This window comes from Anoplolepis gracilipes, chromosome 9, assembly GCF_047496725.1.
Source record: "Anoplolepis gracilipes chromosome 9, ASM4749672v1, whole genome shotgun sequence".
NCBI lineage: Eukaryota > Metazoa > Arthropoda > Insecta > Hymenoptera > Formicidae > Anoplolepis > Anoplolepis gracilipes.
Genome location: NC_132978.1, coordinates 12,080,175 through 12,102,010, shown reverse-complemented (window position 1 = coordinate 12,102,010; position 21,836 = coordinate 12,080,175). Strand labels below are relative to the sequence as shown.

Below are 21,836 nucleotides of genomic sequence, written 5' to 3'. Positions count from 1 at the left end.
GAATGCTGATGAATGCTATTGTGGAATATTTTTATTACAATGTATTATAAATAGTAAATTTTATAAATTATAAAATATCAATATTGTGAAAAATATCAAAAATGATTTTATCAGAAAAAATGGTGACAATTTATTACACAGTTAAGTTTTATTTATTTACACAATAATATTTTAACAATTATATTTTCAAAAATGATAGCAACATTTCAGCATTATACAAATATCCAAGTTTTCTCCATGAATATTCACATATTTTTCTCAATATAATAAAAAATAATAGTTTACTTTCATATACACGCAAGAATAACAAATAAATAGTAAATAAATAAATTTATTTTTAAATATTTATGATCTTCCACTGTCGTATATATATATATATATAAAAATTTAAGTATTTCAAAGTTTTGCGAAATATATTTAAATATACTATTCAAAATTTGTACAGGTGCATATTGAGATATTCTTAAAGCATCTTATATTTAGATCATTTATTACTATGTCGGTAATATTTTCTCTGCTTTTCTTTCTTTTACCGTATATATAGAACGCACCATCCATTTCGTTTCTAATGGCGCTAATAACATCGGTGCAGCTTCCCAATACAATCACATTGCCGGAGAATCTTCCGGAATGTTCGTACACAGGCTGTATACTGGGAGCACACATCCGGCGTAACTTGTTTCGCGCGACAGCTCTCCCGACTTTCTCGACGTCCGCGACGTATTTCAAGAAACATTCAGCTCAATTTCTACTTCTCAATTTCCGGCTCGAGTCGCTTCCTCCCTACGGCGGCTCGCTTGCCGCCCCGTTGGCGGCCTCTCGAACTTTTTGACAGGTCGGTTCGGACAGGGATACAAGTAGAGATTTCGACCAACTTCGTTCGCGCGCGCGAGCAAGAGACTATCTCACGTCAGGGATCAGACTCGTTTTACGAGAGAGCCAAGATTAGACTAGACTTGTAAGATTAATTTTCTTGGATACCATATATGTGTGTCACGAATGGCCGGTGACGACACTTCGGAAAGGAGCGTATACAAGTTTTACGACTATACACGAGAAGTCCATCTTGGATCCCTTTATCTCTTTACGTTCGTGACATTTAGACTGTGTCAGAAAAGCTGAGTAGAGTGCAAATTTTAAATCAATGCTAGTCAAGCTAGGTATTTTGACTGTGCCATTCACTGTACATTAACTTTATAAACCTTTAGTTGAAACACGCGAACAAAGGTTTTTTTTTCTCCACGTATTGTTACATGTTCTCTACTTTTTCATTTAACTGATATTCTGAAATTGTAGAGCCATGTGTAAAAAAATTCGCGTGTAAATACATGATAAATTACTATATTTCCTCATCACTATTGACTATGATAAAGTATTGAAAACTTTGAAACTCCTCTCTCCCTTTCCCAAGTTTCTCCCAATTAATTTTTTATATGCTAAAAGAGGTAAAAATTTTTATAAATCTTTGAATATTCAAATATTAATAGATTTAGGTTCTTCCAGTTTTTCTACTCCACAGTGGTATGAGGAAAAGCAAACTTAAGGAAAATTTTCAGATTACATATAAAGGTCAAATACCAAAGCTTCACGCTGCGAAATTCTTCCAGCGTCGTAAATTCGCATTTTCACGCAAACCTCGCAAGATACATAAATATACGAATCCCGCAGTGCGAGTCAAACGGAACGATGCCGGAGTAATTTCGGAATTCGAGCTTCTTACTCGCGGATGGAATATTAACTAAGCTCGCGCGGGGAACCAAGCGCTGCGACTATCCGGCCTGATATAATTTCGCGCGAAATTGAATTCCAATACGCCACTTTCCCATCCGCCGTTTTTTTTTTTTCTTTTTTGTCGGATCTTATCTGCGAGCGCGGATAATCGGCTCGAACGACGGAAATGCACTCTACGACGATACACTTGAAGGGATCGGGATTTCATCACTGTTAGCATACGTTCCGCCTCTATCGTTTCGCGGTTGCATTGAAATAAAGTTAGCGGAACGCCAACCACCCATCGGGCCATCGTGACTCCACCTTTTGCTAAAGTACTTCCATATGTTACTTTAACTCACTTTTACCGTACAAAGTCCTCCACCTAATACTAGACTTTCCTGTTTGTAAGCAATACAAACTCATTCCGATCTCGACGGTAATCTCATTAAAGATCGAATAAACGCATCGCGCATTGTCACATGATTCATAAATAGGCCCGCTGGATCGAGAGCACATGCAATCTTCAAACGCAATATATTGTTTAAACTAAAATATTGAATTTTTAGCGACACGAGAACCGCCGCTTCCAACTTATAAACTGACTTAGAATTGGTATTACGTCACTTTAAAAATGCATACGGCCAAACTTGCACGAAAACTCGGAAGAAGACTAAAATGATAATGCACACGGAAACCGATAGGTGCACTGGTCGGAAGAATGAGCCAACGGCCGACGAAATATGTCTGATGTGCAATTGGCGCGAGGGGCTTCAACACGCAAGATAGAGTATAACCCTAGGGATGATAATGATGGGGATATTAAGGTAATTAAAGTCCTCAAAGTAGTCGACGGCTGTTGTAGCATTAGATACAGTCCCGAGGGATGCTGCCCGCAAAATGTCAGTGGAAAATGTCATACGTGTGTGATTCTGACAATCTCCTTAGCGCTATACACATTCTAAGGCTTTTCAATCAAAACTCCTTTTATATCTCTTTGTTATGATTATGCGCAAAAGGGATAAAGATCAAATTTAATTACGCCGTTAATGTGCGATCTAAATGTGCATGCATGATAGAGCAAGATCCTGTTCTTTCTCATGAAGCTTTCCTGATGTATATTTTTGATTTAAATTAAAAGTGATTTCTCTCTTTCTCCTTCTCTCTCTTCTTTATCTTTTTCTGTCGGCAGGTAAAAGAAAGATATTTTTGCAAACTTTAATTAATATTGCAATTACGAGATATACCTTTGCATTTTATCTTTGAGCACTTCGGTGGTGCGAGTGAACGGATGTAAATGTCACGAATATAATTATTATTCATAATTATTTAAATGGAGCACTATATACCGTGGATTAATATTTCCCATAAGATGAAACGTCCGTTGCATGGAATCGACGTTTTGGATAACACGCGAAAGGTCGAAGATTAAACCTAATCGCCTCGCTATAATGCATGATCTAAATGGATATTTGTCCCGGGGGTATTCAAAAGAAGACCGACAATAACAGCAACAGAGTAAGCAACATTGGATTTCCCGTGTTCCAAATCTCTGTAGCAATTATACAGCAAATCGTGCCGCCCGTAGCAACGTACCATTAACCGCCAAAGATTAGACATGTTTACGTTTACTAAAAGACCTTAATTAATCGACATACGTAACAGAAATATAGACATATTTTATATAAAAAATATTTTTTACTTTAAAATGACAAGAAAAAAAAGTGTCATGATGGCTCCACGTATATATGGTATAAACACACATCTTTATAAATATATATTTGTCAAAGCGTAAAATGAACGTTGCCATAATTTTGCGCATATTCGATAATTTACAATAAATTATATTCATTATAACGATATTGAAATTTAGTTAACTCTACTGATTAATCTAATACGAATAATATGTATACATATTGCATTTACGAACGATATTGCACTCGATTTTAATATTCGTTTCTAATATGACACGAAAAACTCAAAGAACAGATATTAAGTGAAATTATAAGTAGCCGAACGCGATTAACGAGACGTTCACTTTTTAATTTTAATTATTGATATCGATCTCATTTTGATAGCTCGTCCATCTATCGATTTGGTTCTTTAATTAATCAATTAGTTTAGCTCTCTGTGTTGCCGTGTTCCGGTTATGTACAGTTCCGCAAAAGGATGGTCATTGAAGCTTGATTGTTTCAGTAATTTGTGTCCCAAATGCATATCGATTTTATAAGCATCGCGATAGAAGATTTACATGTTTTTTTTGCTTAATTCCTCTCTCTTTCTCTCTCACCCTATGTACAATATTAAATTACAATGCCCGATATGTCAAACAGTGACATAATCTAACAAACGCTCCTCTGTCATTGTCGTCAAAATTACTGTCGTAAAATATTTCGCGAACGCGAATCTTATATGAATCTTCAAAGGGCGTTCTAAATTCCGACGACATCATTTCCTTTGTGCCCTTTTACTCATTATACGTTATGCTGTGTAGACTAAAAGCAAAACTAACTGCTACGTTAATTCTCTATCTAAATGCATATTTACTTCATGAATATCGGTCTAATACCAGTGCAAGCGGCAATCGCAAAATTTCTCGACTTTACCAATAAAATGGCCGTAAAAGATATACGTGCCGCTCATCTCTCTTCTCCAAGCTTTTGCAATGGAACACAAGAGCACCAATTCATGTTCGTACTTGTACATTCACTTTGCCTTAAATATCAGTAAAACAAGATCAAAGCTACTCTTTTATGTTTCTATGTTGAAAAATTTGTCCAGTAATTTTATAAAACTCAGTGAGCTATGACACCGATAACATTATTATATCAAGACGAAGTGAAAAATTGTACGTTTTCCTCCATTAATCGCGTTTGCTTTCCAATTAGCGCGATCGATTATACGTTTATAAGGTTGCCAAGAGTTACGTGCCTTGTCACGGTTGGAAACAAAAAAAGAATCCGAGGGGATTCGTCTTATCGAAACTTTTAATTTCATCAACTATTCGTTTCAATAACGTAATTAGTATATATCTTATAAATTAATTTTTGCAACAAACATTACGTTTTATTATTTTTGTTAAATTATTGTCAATTACAAAAAAAAAAAAAACAAAAATAAATAATAACGCGCAAAATATAAAAAATAAGATACAAATATTTTTAAAGCACAATTTTTCAATATGACAGAAAATTATACGCGCGGCGTAAAAAGTAAACATATATTTTTACAGCAAAAACAAGCAACAGAATAAGCACCTTCGTTCGCTGCTGTTTTTCACCAATCCCGATTGCGCGACTGGACAGCTCAAACAAATAGGATCGAGATGCAGCCAAGTACATCGGTACATTTGAGCAGTTACAGAGTTAATAGTTTGTGGATTTAATCCGGCGAATCCAGTCACTATTATATAATGGCACGGTAGATCGTTCCGGAGAAATGGTTGAATCGAGTGAGAGAGTCCCGGATTAGCGGATGCATCAGTGCTTACAGAAGGCCATGATTAATCCAGCCCTATGGCCCGAAAGCCGATGAGTCGGGGCGGCCTGCAGGCAGACGAAGCGGAACGTGGAGACGACGTTGTGTTTGCGAATTCAGATTGATCCGCGACTGCCAGATGCAACTCCTCTCAACGACGTGTAAATTCGCTTCCCTCGTCGTTGGAATATAAATCGTCGCGTCAGTGAAAATGAGTCGGCGAAAGCAAGTTGAAGAAATACAACGATCAAGTCTGAGTGCCAATTAGACCGCCGACTTATCGGAGAATCGAATCTCACCCGAGATACCGATATCGATTGCCGAACATTAACGTAATGAAGAGCCATTATCTATTATTAAGGAATAAAATGCTGAACAAGCAATAAGCATTATATCTTGTAGTCAGCTGCATTATATATTTATCTCTCTATTCTGTATTATTCCGAATGTTAATTTAGCAAAAGATAGATAGATATGTATTATGCGTCATTAAATTTTCTGATAATTAACGTACTGCTGTTATTAATGAACCAAGTTACGTTGTCCTACTTAGTTATGCCATGCGACGTAATTAATTAGTTAATTGCTCTAATTATTTAAATAAAATTAACTATTGCTGCGCGACGTGAAACTGTCTATTAACTTTTCCGGAAAGTTTTATATCCTTTAATTTTTTTATCTGCTTTAACTCGCGATTAGAGCTAAATTATGGATGATGATTGAAAGCGAAGAATAGCAGCAGGAGATGTAAACAATAATTGACTATGCTATTTCGAGTCTAGTCAAGCATTAGTTAACGAGTCATAGTTACATAGCCACAGTTATTCGACTTGAGAAACCGAACGTGCAAAACTAAACTTTGTAATTAAAATTCAAATGGAGCTGATAGCTCTCAGTAGAAACTACAATCTTGAGGAGATGCTCAATCACCCGGTCAATCTATCTATTATATATCCTCAGGCTGTAACGTAGTCTTGCTCATTTCGCCATATATATCATAAGTGTCGCTATTTTGAATATCAAAATTTCGTCGTGTAACACGTTGAATTTATAATATCTCCTTCTTCTCTTTTTTTCTGAAAAAAATCTAATTGTTTTAAAAGCACCACAATAAGGTTTCATTTGATCAAATCTAACACATTTAGTGAGTTAAATCTCAAAAAGTTTTTTAAAAATAGATTTTAAATTATGTAAAGATTCCTTTAGTTCCTCTAAATTGATTTTATACTTTTATTATATATCCTCAGGCTGTAACGTATTCTTGCTCATTTCGCAATATACTTATATATATCATAAAGGGTCGCTATTTTGAATATCAAAATTTCGTCGTGTAACACGTTGAATTTAATATCTCCTTCTTCTCTTTTTTTCTGAAAAAAAATCTAATTGTTTTAAAAGCACCACAATAAGGTTTTATTTGATCAAATCTAACACATTTAGTGAGTTAAATATCAAAAAATTTTCTTCTATTAGGAGAATTGAGCACATAAAGCACTTTGTTTAGCTTGTTAATACATGATAATATTTTCACCGCATATTAATTTCAAAATGACGTAAAATATTTGTACATTTGTAGTCAACAGTGAAATACATTTGAACCACGGAACGTGTTCGATGTCTGGAAGGAAGCTCGACGCACGTGCTGGTATTGCGAGTCACGTGGGAAGTAAAAGGTTTAATGTCTGCGGCGCGTATTACATGTAAACCGGCGCGACGAGAGCCTGGAGAGGCGTCGTTATCTCCGTATCGTGACGATTCAAGCCTTCCGGCATAGCTGCGGCTGTTATCCGTCATCTTAATGCATAGCCGGAACACCGAGTGACGCACCACCGGCTTATAAACGGCACGATTATTCCACCCTACTCCTACCCATCGATCCCCCCCCCCTGCCCTCTCCTTTACTCAAACGCCGTCCTCCCCACATAAGCAGTGTCGACCACGGACGGGGTCCGCCGCATGGTCTCTATAAATGCATCCATTTGAATTTCATGTTGAGCGAGCCAGCACACGGGATGAATAGTTTTCAATACCTTTCCTCTTGTCGATCCTTCCCGAATCCTACACCGTACATAAACCGTACTTTTTTCGTTCTCCTATAGATGCTGCTATTTCTCGCGAATTATTCTGTTATCATATTTCTGTAATTATCCTGTTAAAAAGGGCTGAATACTAATACACAATTTGAAATAGACATTTCAAATATGTAAGTAATTGTTTCATATAGCTGTTTTCTAAAGCGCGATTAGTATACTATTAACTATTAATTGTAAGAATGATACGTTACACTCACCTGTTTCACATTATGATTCACATAATTAGAAGCCAAATAACTAGAACCTATCGCTCAAAATTAATTAGGCAGCCCTCAATTAATTCTCGATTGACGGAATGTAATTCAAACGGAAGCCACACAGTGTGAACGGTGAATAGATATATCCAATCATTGCAATCCGGAGTATTATGCGTAGAACAATTATATTATGATACAAATTCTAATTGGGGTCAGAAAGATGAGAATATTTTCCAAATAATATTATTTGTAAAACTTGTTCTGTTTTGTATTGTACATTACTTGCGCATGCATGTAATTAAAAAATATACTTATATGTCTTGTAGGTATGTGATTATATATACGTATAAAATGCTAAATCTTAGACGTTTATTATTAGATTAATGTTATCATTATAACTAATTGCAAAATAAATTTAAATATAAATTATTAAATATATATATATATATATAAAATCCTTATTTTTATAATTTATTATTATATATAAAAATCACATACACGCTTTTATTGTAAAATATAAAAATCATATTTTATTGTTTCAGGTACTGCATATAATCATAATAGCGTAAAAAACCTTGTTTTATCCGAGATATAATTTATAATAACCATTTAGTATAAAATTAAACATATACACGAGCTTAAACGTTATAAACGAGTTTAAAAGATAAATATTAAAAGTTTATATTTTTCATACACAGGACATTTTTCTCATGTGCTACTTCAAAAATCCTTATAAACCCTTATAAATCTTAATAAAGTGAATTGTATACTACATATGTGTGTGTCTTACACTTCTTACAGGTAAAATTTATTCATATTTAAGTATGCATCTATCATTTATTTATAACACAATACATATTGTACCTTATGTACTTATATAATGCAGTAAAACAATAATAAAAATAAAAATAAACTCAAAAGCGCTGATTGTTTTTTGCAAGAATTTGTCAAAAGTATCTCTTCGTCAAAAACTGTTCAGACATTCTAATTTATTGTGTAGTCTATGACAATAATTGATATTTAATGTAAACAAAATAGCACTTTTATTACAGTTCACAAAACTAACACTTCATTATTTAAAGCATCTTTTTGTTTACGATGCAATAAAATATTCTTTTTCTTGCAACTTTCTTGATCACACTTTTCTAACGTCTTGAATGTCAAACAAGTATGAGTTCAGAAAAATTTCTTGGACATAAAGCTTATTTATATATTAACTTTGCACACTAACCGGAAAACGAATAAAAATGTAACTGTTTTTTCTAACGAGAGTTTATGCGCGAACTGTGCATTACAGTTTCCACAAATTCGCGAAAAGTTGGTACAGTACATATGCATTGAGTATGTTATTATTAAATTTATTCCCTCATTATTTACTGAACAAATACATTTTTTAGATACAGTATTTAATCTACAATATGAAATAAAATGTTTGATATTGGAATATTTTAATATATGAATTTCGCATTAGAATTTATTCAAAATATCCTGTCAAGCACTATTCATGATTATTTATCCGAGTCTATTTAAATTTTAATCGAGGCTGTTAAGCAGCCGATTCTAGAAATAAAAATTTTATCAAACTCCTCTTTAAGACGCCATTTCATCTCATGTGGTTTTCATTCCCTAATTAGTACTTTACGAAAGCCATTACCTACCTAATATTTTCACTAAACCTACTCTAGCTGACTGTAGTTTAATCGAGAATAAAGACTGAATGAGATCGCCCTTATATACCTAGTAAGTATTCGTTTTTATACCTCCTTACGTAATTTTATTAATTAATTAACTAATTGCTTCGCGCAGGAGGATTCCTTCGGACTGCCTCAAGTGCAGCAGTGTGTAAAGAGAGTTGCGGAGAAAGATAGAAATGCATTTAATTTTTTCGTTTCGGTTCATTAACGAGGTCAATAGGTTAAATAACTCGGGCCATCATTCAATGTTTTGAATTTTTTTTCGTTGAATATTCTTGTAAAATATTTTTACAAATAATTATAGTAGTTATAATTTTCTAATATTTTTACGTTATTATTAAATATATAGTACAAAGTTAACGATTGTAAAATTAATTACTTAAAAAATTCAATGAAAGTATTACGTTATTTTATTTAACGATCTGAATTAATATATTAACAAAAATTCCCTTCCCTTTTCTCTTTGAAATAATATTAAAAAAAATTTTAAAAGATTCCGATATATTATTGACTTTTTATAACGTAACATAATTGCATTAGCTCCTCAAAAATTCTCCAACCGTTATTCATTAACATGTATTGGTAATATTTTCCCATTAAAATTATGAAACCGTCGTGTCACTTAAATAGACTTAGCATCATTTAGATACTTGTTATCGTGAGGAGCATTCGCGGTGTTACGAAATGGCCGCACAGAATTTCCGCGCAGCCAGTTCCTAACTACTTATTCATGAATTATTCTCGTAAGTATGCTATAAAAACACATTTTATGATCTCACAAAGCGAAACTTGGCATAGAAGAATGTATTAGCTGATAAGTAGCTTCAACCATTAAATAATTTTACGATAAAAAAGATACTGTCACTCTCTTTCTTAATTTTTAGATATTTGCAATATTTCGATTTTAAAATTAAACTACAATAATTTTATTGAAATTTTTTCACGACCAATGATAATAATATTAATAAATTACACATTCATAAAAAAATGTAATACTAAATTCTATCAAATCATAATTGATTTCAAATTAAAATTATAAACCGAAAAAGTTTACATTTTTATTCTCAAAAGGGATTTATCCAAGAGAAAGAGAGAAAAAGAGAAAAAGAGATAACGTTTATTATTAATTAAATTGTGTTGAAAAAAGAGAAACGATTTTTATAAAAATTTGCTAAATAAAGGGACGCGACAAGCTTAATTGACACATTAACGGCATTCGACACTTGATTGAAAGAATCGATTGGCAGAATGTTTAAACGTATTCACGTAAAAATTCGAATTACCTTATATCCGGCGAGGTCTTGAACAACGCAGGACAGAATAGCTTCTCTTCCCACCGGGGCAGTTACATTGGTTATTGGCTCCTTGAATTTAGGATCTAAAAAAAGTAAAATTATATTTCAGGGAAATGAGATTATACAATGTGATATAATTACAGAATTTATTCATCTTTATAATAAGTATTCAAATAAAACGACAAAAATTTTTTAAAATTCTCTTGTCGGGATATACATATGTACATCGATTTATTTTATTAACATTAACTGTACAATACAAAATATATATATATATATATATATATATATATATATATATTTTTGTTAATATTATCAACTGTATGTATTGTTGACTCGCAAAAGTTTATAAAAGTACACAGTTCTGATTTAATTTATTTATGTCCAGTTTAAAATAAAAATAGAGAAAATTAAAATTATTTCATTTTAACTTCCAACTTATTGTTATGTATAAGTTGGACTAATTTATACATTTAAAACAAATACAATTAATTCCTGAAATTTGTTTAGTTGTTTGACAGTTGTTGACAGTTTGATAAAGATCTAGATTAAATAAATTGTTTAATGTAGAACGAATATATTTATAGTTATATATAGACACGCGCGTTTTAATAATAAATTTTCACATATGTAGAATTCATCTATTGAATAAATAAATTAAATAAATGTTATTATTTGATCTTCTCAGATTTAAATAATCTCTTATAATCTTTTAGGAAATTTTATCAATTTATTTTTAAATGAGAATTGACCTAATTGTTAACGTTCCTTAACGCTCACTATTACTAACATAGAAAATACATTTCCAAACGTACCTAGGGTCAAAACGTTAATGCCATATGGGAGATGCGAAGAAATTATATCCAACGATATAAAATATGGTATAGGGACGCAAAAGGGCATCGGGAGGAGAAAAATGGCCAGCAGCATAGCGTGAAAGATAAATGCACGTTTGGATTGCCCGTTGTAGATTTATCCTCTAGCAATCTAATGCAATATTATTGGATGCACTCGATGTAGCACAATGCGATTATTTCGTACGCCCTCGGCACACCAATAAAGAGCGAGCATCAAAACGCGAATCATAATATGATAGTACTCCTTGTGTAGATGTGGAATAAGGAAAACGGAAATCATGTTTGCACAGGAAACAAGCAGTGATCGTCGCAATAGTAGATGGACGTACAATAGTTTGAAATACAAGTTAAACATAGACAATTTGGTAACACTAAACATGGACTCTGCATGTCAATGAAAGGACATTGACCAACTCTTATTGAGCTATTGATTTGTAATATCGGATTTGGAACGCGCATATATTTAGAATATAATTCATCCGATAGAGCTTTCATGGCAAAAAAGTTTGACATAAATTGAAATTATAAGTTTTTTACTGTCGATATATCAATAAAAATTTTTGCGACGCGAAATTAATACGCGAAATAGAATTTAATTGTACGGAGTATAAATTGATTTTTATTCGGATTGGACAAGTTTTGTTATATCATCGTTATTAAAACAAAATAAATTGGTTAACTTGAATGTAAATATACGTGTAATCGTAAAAAGAGAGTTAAATTAAATTTTCCGTGTTAATATCTTTACAAAATATAAAATGTACAGAGGAAGGATGTACAGCGCATAAAAAAGGTACATCGGTGCAAACGTACTCAATTAAAACATATATAATAAAGTATATGTATCCTCCAATATGTATCCTCAATATCGTTTTCCCGATAACAGGATTGTAAATAAAATACAAGCCTCCCTGCGCTGCCACAAAAGCGTCATCTGTTTCTCCATTAACGGTAACACGTAAACGTCAACATCGATCAACACGGCCAAGGATATTCCCGGCGCCGGCGCCGGTATATTGCCGGTATATCGTCGGTACAAAATTATTCCGGCGACTGCATTACGATATTGTCCATCAAATCTCGCCCGAGTCAACACGACAGACGCACACACAACGCGCCCAAGTCTCTCCACGTGTGCGAGCGAGACCCATTAAAAGGTCAACATCGATCAAGAGCCAAAAATGCCCCACGGAGATTGTTTGCGAGGGATGTAAACCGAACGAGGGCGTGGTGCGTGAGCATGAGCGAGAGAGAGATGAGAGGAACCAGTGAGAGAACATAACCGTAGATGGGTACGTAATGGGAGCATAAGGGAACCATAATTCCGTCGGCGGCCTGCGGCCCATGGTAGCCCTCGCGGGAAATCGCGGCCGTATTAAGACTCTCTCTTCGGTGGGTTTTGATGGATCGAAGTTGCCCAAGAAATGGCCGGCCACGAAATCCGAAGTGTTTTGACAGAACTGGCGAGAAGAGAGAGAGAGAGAGAGAGGGAGAGAGAGAGAGAGCGAACGCACATTTTTCCAGTGAACAATGAGCGTGAAATGACTCATGGATGATTAATAAGTCCCATTACCCTGTATACATATTTTTGATAGGGTAAACTCGGGTAAGATGGCCATAGTTTTTTAAAATGCAAAAAACATACTTTTATTTTTGTTATTTTTCAATAGTGTTTGACATATTATATCTTCACTGAAGCTTAAATTACATAATATTATCGAAATTAAAAGGAAAATATTTCATTGAAATTTTATATTATCAAAATAGTACAACATAAGCATTGGCCATTTTACCCAACTTTTAAGGAAAAGATGACCATAGTGACGGAAATATGGCCATAATATTTATAAAAAAATAGTGAAAACAAAAATAAAAATTATAGGTCATATAACAATTTACATATCTTTAGAATATGTCTAACGTCGATTACGATAGCTCAATTGTATTTTATTCGACGTATAAGAGTTTTTAGTAGACAAATGAAAAACTTTGCAGATAGTCAAAAATAAAAATATGATATAAGATTCACAATATCGTTATTTCGAACAATGTATGCGCATAAACTACTGTAAATATCGATTATCTTTGATAATGACTAAAAAAAGCACACTATGTAGCCATTATTGAAAAAATTACAGCCTATGAGCATCATACCTTAGTTTAGCTTACTCTTATTCATGAGAAATAGAGACTTTTATCCACATCGAATCTCGCGATTCATATGATTAATTAAATGCAAAAGAAAACCGCGACAAAATTAGCGAGTAAATATCATGGGCGGATTAACTTCTTAAAGATACAAGTAATATACTGTCGTATTTTATTTAACAACTCGCTATTTAGTCAGAAAGCTCTCGGATAAACGCAGTAATTAATAGTCGTGAATTAGAAAACGTAATTTTACCGTTTTAGAGAAACGACGATGCAGATGTATATTTATTCTTCCATTTTAGAATTCGTAATGTAATGAATAATTAGTGCTTATTGATGTTTATCGAGGAAAATTTGTTTTTATTTCTATCATTTAATTCGTTACGATCTGCGTTATGATAATCCGGTTTTCCATTTACAACTTTCATTGCATTTGCATTACAAATCTCAACGATAACGTTTACAATAATGACGTGTAGTAAACACTATGAACGTAAATTGTAAATTTTATGAACAGTTAATGGCATCTTTCAATTAGTCTGGGATTCGAGACAAAAATGCATCCCCAACATCGACAATTCAGAAGTAATGTGGGCTTGCATTTTTCACAGCCTTACCCGCTGCACTTCCCGGCATATTGTCGCCCGACATGGCATTTTAAGTTATAGCCGACGAAGCGTATGTAAGTAATCCAATAGTCGACCATTTCAAAAAAAGCGAGCAAGAAAAGGCAAGCACGCGAGAGTTAGGATACGAGAGGGTCGGAGGGCGATAAAAAATATCACGAGCGTTCGTCGATGCACATCGTCACTAATGCATTTTATAGGGTGAACGTCAAAATATCAACCTACGAATTTCGAACACAAAAACCAACTGCAACTAAAAAAACGAAAAAAAAAAAAAAAAAAAAAAATATATAGGTACCGCGACATTTATGATGAGAAATAAGTTTTCGTTTATAATCTCACTTGTATATAAATGTACGATCATTCGAGAAAAATATATATGCAAGTATATAAGCATGCTTATCATTATATGAGAAGAATATATACATATATTCTCGATACACGTGCGACATATAAAAGTGATATATACGAGAAAATACGTCGTACGATTAAAGGTTAAAAAGTTGAAGGTAAAGAAGGATAAAGGGGTAAAACTTTGTTATAAATAAAATGACATTAAAAGATTTTTATAATTAATTTCTTAAATAAAATATCCACACACATAGTATTACGGTATCAGTACCATTTATAAATAGACCGATATCAGTAATATCCCATCCATAAATAAATCAAGATCGCTGTCATCGCTATCACCCGTTAAGAACCTGCATAGCCGAGAGCCAGTGAACCGTGTTAAAATACCCCCGCAACGCGGCATTTCTCACCTCGACGACCGTGCTTTCCTCGATTTTCGTCGCTTCGGCTTCCGAGTGGAAGCGTACGAGCGAGGTCAGATGGAAGAACATGAGAGACGAAAGGTTGTGGTTTTCCCTGCGAGAGAAGAGAACTTCAGGAATTCTCTTCGCGTGCTGTCGGAAGATTATTTTCACGAAATGCGGGTTAGAAATCACTGGCGTGGGGTATATATACCCATATATACAGTTTTGCCGAAATAATAAGAGTTTCGTCTGCTTAAGTCCGACAAGTGTTTACGCCCCTATTTATGACGACAGTCTTATATCTTCTCTCACGAATGTTTATACCAGCCGCTGGCAAATACGTAACGTAAAATCCCCAAAGCGCGTGCAAAGTACTTCATATATATATGCGCGCGCGCGGCCTTTCTTCTCGCTCTTTTGCGCTTGTTTGCTTCTGATTCTCGGATTCTCAGCTCGTTTCTTTTGCAACGTTGTTCGCATAGTTCCGTGCCAATTCTTGCTCTCATTATCCGCCACGTTGCGGTTTATTTGAATTGATTCCTTCTATTCTGCAACTTTCTACATTCTCACTCCGTACGCCTGCCTGCTCTTTGAGAGAGATTTTCTAGTTTATTGTTCGTTATTCGAAAATATTAATGCCGTCAATGTTGAGAATTCTTTGGCTTTCATCTATCTACTCGTGATTCGAGACATTATTTGTAAAATCATATTAATAACGTTCGTTTTTTCATTATCTTTGTATCGGATCAAACTAATATTTCTTATTTACAATTAATACTTCCTACCATATAATATATAGTTAGATGATTAAGTAATAAATAATAAAAATATTATGTATGATAATTGTTTCCCTCATCTTATATTTACGAAAACTAAATATCTAAGTGTGTGTAAATAATATTGTTGCTTGAGGCCTACTTAATAAGAAATTATTCGCTCCTTTTCTCATTTTCGCGACGACAAACTTGCGTCTCTTTATTCTTCGTCAAGTAGAACATTTCCTTCCTTTTATGCATCGTCTAATTCAGCACTTGGACTTGTTCGTTTTTGCACTCCCTTGCCTCCCTTTTTGCACCACGGCATGTCTCTCATCGTTTCCCATCCCCCTTCTCATTTTCTCAAGACTCAGCGCCTCTGTCCGTCTCGTCTGTACGTTCATTTTCATCCTCTCGCTCTGGTATTTCGCGGCTCCTCGTGAACCCTACGTGGTACAAGGCGTATAGTATAATAACGAGCCATGAACAGTGCAACGCGTCGGCCGCTTTATTTCACCATTTCTGGAGTCTGAAATATCTCGCTCCTCTGAAATCACTTCGCGCGAGCTAGCAGTAACTTCCCTCTCCGCGCCTTTCGCGCACTGCTCTCGTTGCAAACGGCTTAATGCTTGCAACGGTAACTCATTCGAAACTCATTCCTCCCGAGAAATAGTTCGAGGGAATCTACGGGAAATACGAGAAGAGGATCTGTGTCCAATTTGTTGTAATAATAGAACAACGCGGACCACGAATTGATGCTCTACTAGAGACAGAGATTATTTGCGACCAAAAAAAAAAATTTTAAAAATTCTCATCATCATTAATATTATACATATATCAAGTCACAAGCACTATCATGCTGCGTAGTTTAATGTTCTGTTAATGTTTAATTGAAAACAATAGTTGTGATAAAAATTACAATATCAATATATATATACGTGTCTAATAATAAGTTTGATATAAAAATAAAGAAAGAAGCATTTAATTCTCTCGCGATGCGAAAATAACAATGCAGTGACTTGTGGATAGTCGCTTGATCTAAAGAGAGGTTACGGTAAAACAGTTAATTATTCCGGTGTCGTGTCGTACAACGGAGCAGTATGTTTGTACGCGATATCACTTATGTCGCCGCGTTTCTGGTTTATTGCCACCGGGATGTGTTGGCAAAGAAGCAGCATGTGATACTTGTAACAGATTACATTTCGTGCCGGGACACACTTTGTTATCTGGGTTTACACTTTCATGCACCAGGAACGACCTCACGTTTCCTACCTCGCGTCGCTCTATTTATTTTGGCCACTTGGGTTTTCAAGGTGCTGTCAACGTGTTCGTGACAGCGAGCTTTTTTCAAGTTCAGCAATCCGGCCAAACTATTGTGTAATGTCAGCTGATATATGTATGTAACGCTGCCTGCGACGGTAGAAATATTCCTGTACGCGAGCGCTGTGTGACAGATACGTTTTGATATTATTCAAAACACCGTTTACATGTGCGAAATTTAACGGTGAGCTAATATATCGCTGTTGCACGATTCCAATCTCACCAAGTATCTATAAAGAGAGATTTTGTATCTACATATATCTCTTTCAAAGATACAACGACGAAAAATTACAGCCTTGATCAGAAGTATTAGGTACCCTTAAATTTTCCCTATTTCTTATTTTGTTAACAGTATATAAATACTAAAAAGATTAAAAAATTTTTTAAAACTATCGATAGCACTTTAAAGCTGACATTTTAAGCTATAAAATGTTTTTTTAATTTTTCGTTTGCGATAATTTTTCAAAATTATGTATGTTTCAGAATTATGTATCTCGGCCAAAAAAAATTAAGAAAATTTAAAAAAAGTGTTTTGTAGGGAAAATGTAGTTTATGTGAAACTTGACTTAAATTTTTCGAGAAAAATTTTTTGACCGAGTTGCAGAGTGTCAAAAACACAATAAAATTTTAAGAAACAAAACAATGTTCTTTTTTAAAGGACAGAACAAGGAAAATACAAAAATTTTTTAACGTACTGATAACGCATTAAAGTTGCTATCGGTAATCTTGCCAACAAAATGCTTTTTTTTAAACTTTCTTAAATTTTTTTTGGCCGAGATACATAATTTTGAAAACTAAATCTGTGTTTTTCAGACATGTTGTCGATACTTGGCGAAAAATTATGACAGACGAAAAATTAAAAAAAACATTTTAAAGCTTGAAATTTCAGCTTTAAAATGTTATCGATAGTTTTTAAAAATTTTTTAATCTTTTTAGTATTTATATACTATTAACAAAATAAGAAACACGGAAAATTTAAGGATGCCTAATACTTTTGATCATATCTGTATATTATTACACGCAGCAATATTATTATTATATTACATAAATCTGGATAGAGCACATTAATATAGAGAATATTACAATTGATTCACATCGTGTTAAATAAAGTCACGCAGACATTAATGTGCCTTTTGAATACAGTTCTAGTGTGTTATGTTTGATGTATGTACTACTTATGTATTTCTGACAGGGGAATCAAACTTGAGATATTGCTGACACAAACTTTTATAGTGTAGCCTATTTAAAATATATCATATCACTAGGCTCAGTTAGATATTCGATATGGGCGTTCTGTCTTGTTCGATCTTGTGAATTTATGATAATAAACCTGCATATACATCGTATAAGTAATAGAGCATATAAATATATGTATTATCCAAAGCATAAAAATAATAAACTTGTAGTTTATATATTCGCATTTAATGAATAGATAACGAATGCATTACAATAATTCAGGTCATCGATTCACGTGGATTTATAGAATGAAATAAACAAATCTCTCCTGTGTATTTTTATGTTCTCTCTTTTTAAAACAAAAAACCACAGAAATCTTTGTTAAAAAATTGAATAATTAAGCGAAATTAATTAATCGATTTAGTATAAAAATAACACATTTTATCATTTTAACATTCAACTGTTAAACGCCAATCTCATTGTCAGTCATAAAATTAAAATAAAGAAAGAACTGTAAGAAAGTTATTTTTATTTTTAATTTTACTATATTAAATTAGCATTCGATAAACTGTAATGAAAATAAGCATATTAAAATTGTAGATTATATAAGCAAATTAACACAATTATTTTAATGAAAGTATTATCGAAAAGATAAATTACATTATAGTGTACATAACAAAACTATCGAGTAAATACGTAGGTACTGAAAGAAATAAAATTATGCAATTTTTACAGAAAGAGGCAGAGTTAGTTTCTCTTTTCTTCCCACAGGATGAAGAATCTTGACTTAGCTCGCTCGCACGATTCAATTACCCTCGGGTTCAAAAGTCGGCGAGGGAGCATGCTACCAAAAAAAAGATTACCCGCGTCGCATCGGGGGATCCATGCGGTCTGACTTGGTATAAAACGTATTCTATCGTCGGACTATTCGCATTTCCGAGAGACCTTTTGGTTCAGCCTAAGATGATTTACATTCCGTTTCCCTTTCCCCAACCCTCATCCTTCCTCCCGGAATTGTTGTATCCGGGGAACACTATAACTAAAGGAAAATGCACGATTTCTGACAACACCCTCCGTAAAGGCTGCCGGTGAAATCTCGCGGAATGTACATCGCGCGCGTTTGCATGTGGTGGTTTTGTGTTGTATGAACGTACGTGTGTGCGCACACACGCTAGGATACTACACGCTATAAGTTATCCACACCCGACGAACATTTGTACAATATGTTATATTTTCTATTCCCCGACGCGTTCGCCGCCCCGACTTATCCAGCAGCACATACGCTCGTTCGCGCTCGAGCGATTTTCATATCGAGGGAAAATCGAGCTTCCTATGTATTTGTTTTTACCTTTCTTCGGTCATTCAACTTTAGTGAACTTTAGAGAAATTGAATGCATAATGATCCCCGCGCTGACGACAATAAATGCGTAATAATGCGATGTAAAGAGAAGAGAGAATATGAACATGCTCCACGGTTGGCTATTTCTCTTTATACAGTTGATTCTCGACAACTGAAATAATCGCGTTCGTATTTTTATCCTACAAAATAATCCCTTGAGATAAAAAAAAAATTGGACCGAGCACACTTTATGATATAGTATTTGAATTAGCATAAAAACAGGGTGTCTACTCAAATCTCGTAAAAAAATTCCCTGAAAATTTCCTAGTATTTTTGTTCAAAATTCAAGTAAAGAGAATATTTTCAAGATTTTTTAATACAACTTTCTCTAAAATAAATTTTTTTTTTATTACCGCGTTTTCTAATGTTTTTCATTCGTACAAAGAAGAGCTTTTTAAGTTTCAAGTGCTAGATTTGTAAATGTACTAAAAAAACTTTCATGAGATAAGCGTTTTTCAGTTGTATAATATTTTCATTTCTTTATTATTAAAAATTACAAAGAATACATACTTCATATTTAATATTATGTTATATAAGATATAAAAACGAAAATATATATATATATATATATATATATATATGTTCCTGAGAATTCCAAATTTTCCAGGAAGATACCCTGAAAAAGATTATATAACATTTATATATTCAAAACAGGCTCAATTGGCTTTTCAAGATTATTGAATGTGTTTTTTACGTCAATTGATAGTTAATAAAATTTCCCCTCAAACAAATTATTTTGCATAGAATTTATTTGTAAAAAGTGATCGGTATATATGTATAATGATCTTTATTAAATTTGGCCAAATTATATGTCACATAAATAATGGAAGTACAATGAGAAAAACCAGACATTAATTAAATTTGAAATATCTTCGAACTTTTAATGAACCTTGGTATATCTATGACAAATTATTAATCCGTTGCATTTCCTCTGTCATGCTTCTCCGATCACATCGCAAATAAATATTTGGGATTTCATTACAGAATTTTGTTATTTAATAACAAATTTAAATATTGAATAGTATAATTGAAATATTAATTAAAATAATGCGTATCGTATTACTTGAAAACACCAGTATGCACGGATTGCAAATTACGATACGATTCGTTATCAGTCCGAAATAAAATCGAAGTGAAACGGATTGAATACTATCGAATATTGAAATTCGCGTTATTTTTAAATTTTTAATTCACATAATTCCATATCCAAATTCGGAATTAAAACAACATTAGAAAATGACATTTGTCAAAACGAAGCATTTTATACTTATGCAGTAAAATTCGATCCAGTCCAATATTAATAGCAATTATCGACGAGGATAGATGAAATTATGTATTAGCGCTAATCGTCCGCTATATTAGCGACAAAAAGACCAATCGAAATTTCTCTGAAGATACGCCTCAGCAGATACCTTTGACTCGAGTAACAGGATCGAATTAACGAGCCTCTTCACCCCCCCCCCCCCAGCCCCGGTGTCGACACGCGTTGGCAAACGTTCCGTTTCAATGCCTCACTGCTATACGGAACCAGAAGTTCGGTCCTCTGACATCCACTTTTCGCCTCTCCCAGCTTCCGTGCCACCGCCATCGTTCTCACCGGCGGGATTTCTCTTAATTGCATACGGTAATTATTGTTTGCGCGCTAAATACGTCCCTACACGCGTAGTCGACTAAAGAGTTCTCTCGAAAATCATGCAGCAAAGTTTGTCATAACGTGCTGCACAAACGCCATCAAGTTGATTTTCAAGATAAATGAAATCACGACGCAGAGATAGAACGTCATATACAATGTACATAATAAAGGAACGCAGAAATAGAAATATTTCCTCGTTTCTATTGACAAAGAGAAAGTTTGGAATTATCTGCGATATGTGATATTAAATTTTTCTTCCCTCTTCCTAAGTGGTAATAATTAATTTGTTGATTCGATTAGGATGAATATTACATTGAATATTAAAATTTGCTAAGAAGTTATGCAGCGCGCGCAATTATTTTATAAATAGACGCATATGTCGTATATTCAGCACTTGTGGCAACTTCGTGTCTCATCCTTCCAAGAATAAAGCTACACTTAATTCCACACGATAATTATTATTTACAGAGCAAATACAGCGACAAATACAATCTGCTGGTAAATTTTGTCTAAAGTTTGTGTGATAATTTCTATCTAAGAAAGAACATTGATTTCTCTAGAGAAAGAGAGAAAACGGTGGGATAGAACATAATGAGACAGAGTCGCAATTACAACTACTTCTCTGTAGCTGAATCCACATCAAGTAATTATTTCAAATTACCATCGCTTGTTTAAAAGATGTTCGTTATTAAAGA

General features: G+C 33.7%; 1 protein-coding gene across 2 annotated transcripts in view; it reads right to left on the bottom strand.

Moving 5' to 3' along the window:
- LOC140669803 (neurotrimin) overlaps positions 1 to 21,836 on the bottom strand; it is a 174,157-nt gene that overhangs the window by 42,762 nt on the left and 109,559 nt on the right. For both annotated transcript variants that reach the window (XM_072899931.1, XM_072899930.1), the window contains exon 2: positions 10,455 to 10,549. In XM_072899931.1, the coding sequence (XP_072756032.1) occupies positions 10,455 to 10,549 (95 nt within the window). The remainder of the gene's footprint in view (positions 1 to 10,454; positions 10,550 to 21,836) is intronic.